At 45.2% G+C, this 2,869-nt stretch overlaps 1 protein-coding gene across 1 annotated transcript; it reads left to right on the forward strand.

Annotated features, from left to right (window-relative positions):
• The first annotated feature begins 512 nt into the window (after nucleotides 1-512).
• Nucleotides 513-1,007, forward strand: LOC135890224 (claw keratin-like). Its single transcript, XM_065417570.1, has one exon. It carries the CDS (start codon nucleotides 513-515, stop codon nucleotides 1,005-1,007), a length of 495 nt encoding a protein of 164 aa, XP_065273642.1.
• The last annotated feature ends 1,862 nt before the right edge of the window (nucleotides 1,008-2,869 follow it).

The following is a 2,869-nucleotide window of genomic DNA, read 5'->3' on the forward strand; positions in this document are numbered from 1 at the left end:
CCAATAGAGGGGAACGATCACATCCCTCGATCTGCTGGCAATGCCCCTACTTATACAGCCCAAAATGCCGTTAGCCTTCTTGGCAACAAGAGCACACTGTTGACTCATATCCAGCTTCTCGTCACGGTAACCCCTAAGTCCTTTTCTGCAGAACTGCTGCCTAACCACTCGGTCCCTAGTCTGTAACAGTGAATGGGATTCTTCTGTCCTAAGTGCAGGACTCTGTACTTGTCCTTGTTGAACCTCATCAGGTTTCTTTTGAAAGGGGATCAAAGGGGCCATTGGGAGGGAAGTTTACTGCGAGCGGAGAAGAAGTGTAGAAAGAGAAAATAGTAACAACTGCATGACCACACAAAAAAAGACTAAGTCCACTTCTTCTCCCTCTCTCGAGCCCCATGCAGACCTCAATACAATTGTAACCGAGCTTTGAAGCCTTTCTTCCACCGGTCCTTGTACCTTCTCTTATCTGTAGTCCCTGTTGTGTGTTTCAGGTTTACCTCCAACCCAGAAAGATGACTTTCTCCAGCCTGTGCTATCCAGAATGCGGGGTGGCCCGACCCAGTCCAGTCACTGGCAGCTCCAACGAGCCGTGCGTTAGGCAGTGCCCTGACTCCGAAGTGGTGATCAGACCCTCACCGGTTGTCGTGACCCTCCCCGGACCAATTCTCAGCAATTTCCCTCAACAGAGCGATGTGGCAGCTGTAGGAGCACCTGTGGTCGGAGCCGGTTTCGGAGGCTCCTATGGTTTGGGGGGATTGTACGGCTATGGAGGCCATTACGGAGGATTGTATGGTTTAGGGAGATTAGGTGGTTACGGTGGCCGTTATGGTTATGGGGGATTATTGGGCAATGGGGGATACTGTGGTTACCCAGGCCTTTATGGTTATGGGGGATTATGGGGAAATGGGGGACACTGCGGTTACCCGGGCCTTTATGGTTATGGGGGATTAAGTGGTTCCGGGGTATCTTGCCATAGGTACCTGAGTGGAAGCAGTGGGCCATGTTAAACCCACCAGGAATATTCATGGAAGAAGGAAGAACCAGGAAATGAACAGCAAGATACAGATTCACCCCTAATCTTTTGGGCATGGCTTTCAGAAGTGCTGTGCAAACATGGCTCCAGTTGAACTCGGCGGGTGTTGTGTGTGCTCAGCACCTTGGGCTGATAGCCATGCTGCATTTCTAATGTTACGCTTTATGACTCTTTCTGCCAATGCTTTCCCAACCAAGTGCTGATTCTCTTTTTCTCTTGTGGACTCATTCTGAATTACACACAGGCTGTTTACACTGACCCTGCAGTGTGAAGGAAACAGAGGCCTTAAGATAGGCATCATTTACGTTCATTATCACTGTAAGTCCCTCTCAAGGAGAATTAGGCCCTACATGTGCTATCCTTTCTATCAATACGTACCTTTAGCAACTCACTTTAACTTTTGCTACTTCACATGTCTAATGGAGAAGTTACGTAGTCTCTGCTTCTATATTCCTTTGTCTCATTTCACACCCGACTGGGGTTAAAAAAAAAAGAACTTAAAATGGTTTCAAAAGGGGACTTGTTTGTCAACCTCTGGAGCTGCAACAAAGCATAAAGAACATCTTGTGTGAAATACATCCCATTGACGCAGGTGATCGGTCAGAGCCCTTCTTGAAACACTGGAAATACATTTTTTTCCGCCCTGTAGAATTTCTTCCTGTAACTGTGTACTGCCAATTTCATTTGCATTAAAAACTCTGCTGCATCATAATATCTGTATTTTGGTTCTCTTTGTTTCTTTGTCCTTTTAAAAAAATTGCATATGGGCAGGAGGGCCTCTGTGGTTAAAGGGGCGAGAAAATAGGGTTAGGGGGGATTCTGATGGGGTCAGCGGTACCTTAATGGAACCTGTGGGCCATGCTAAATCGAGCAGGGATATGCATGGGAAGAGCAGGAAATGAACAGCAAGATACAGATTCACGTCTGATCGCACAGGCCTGGCTTTGAGAAGTGTTGACTACACCCAACTGAGTGTGAAATAATGAGAGAGCTGCATTTCATCACCACCTCTGCAAACATTCCCAATGTTTCCCATGTTACTCTATATGGGTATCCTCGAATGCCTTCCTAGCTATGGGCTTCCTCTATTATAAACTCAGTGGGTCTGATTCTCAATTACACGATGGATTTTACACCACGCTCTAAAGTGCAAATGAAGCAGGAACCATAACGTGAACGTTACCTACATCTACCCTGACTTGAATGCCTCTTTCTCATACTAGAGCACTGTCTAAAGGATTTAGTGTCAATGAGAATTAGGCTAAGTGATCGCCTATCCATAAATATGGACTGTTTCTTTCTGCCTTTATCTTTCTAACAAGCTGCATAACGGTGAAGCTCTTTGAACCTCTGCTTTTATTGTGTTTAGTTTTAGTTGAGACTGACCAGGGTGAGACAAGTAATTAAAAATAGTGGCAAACTCTACAACTGCTATAAAGAAGTAAGAGAACTGTGTAAGAAATACACCACATTGGAGCTGGGGATAGGATATGGCCCTTCATGAAACCGTGGAAATGTAGTCTTGCTTCTCTCCTTCTTTTTCCTTTTTCTTTTTTTGAAATCTTGAGTTCTGAGGACACTGAAGAACTTCCAGCCTTAACATCCTTACTCTTTACGTTTCATAGGCCCCAAAAATAGAGGCATGTTGAGGTGAAGATCATATGGGGGTCAGTTGCAGAAGCAGAAATATAACCCAATACTTCTGACGCATCCTACCACAGGCTGAGCTCTAGGTTGATCCGTGTTACACTGTGTTACAAGACAAGGTTAGTAACATGTCTGGTTAAAAATTTTTTGCATCCTTGGATCTCAGCGTCAAGAATAAAAACCTGGTAA

The sequence above is a fragment of the Emys orbicularis genome, chromosome 1 (assembly GCF_028017835.1).
Source record: "Emys orbicularis isolate rEmyOrb1 chromosome 1, rEmyOrb1.hap1, whole genome shotgun sequence".
Classification (NCBI taxonomy): domain Eukaryota; kingdom Metazoa; phylum Chordata; order Testudines; family Emydidae; genus Emys; species Emys orbicularis.

Bases quoted from the DNA above. Each gene is read 5' to 3' on its own strand.
- LOC135890224 (XM_065417570.1), top strand. From the start codon at position 513: ATGACTTTCTCCAGCCTGTGCTATCCAGAATGCGGGGTGGCCCGACCC.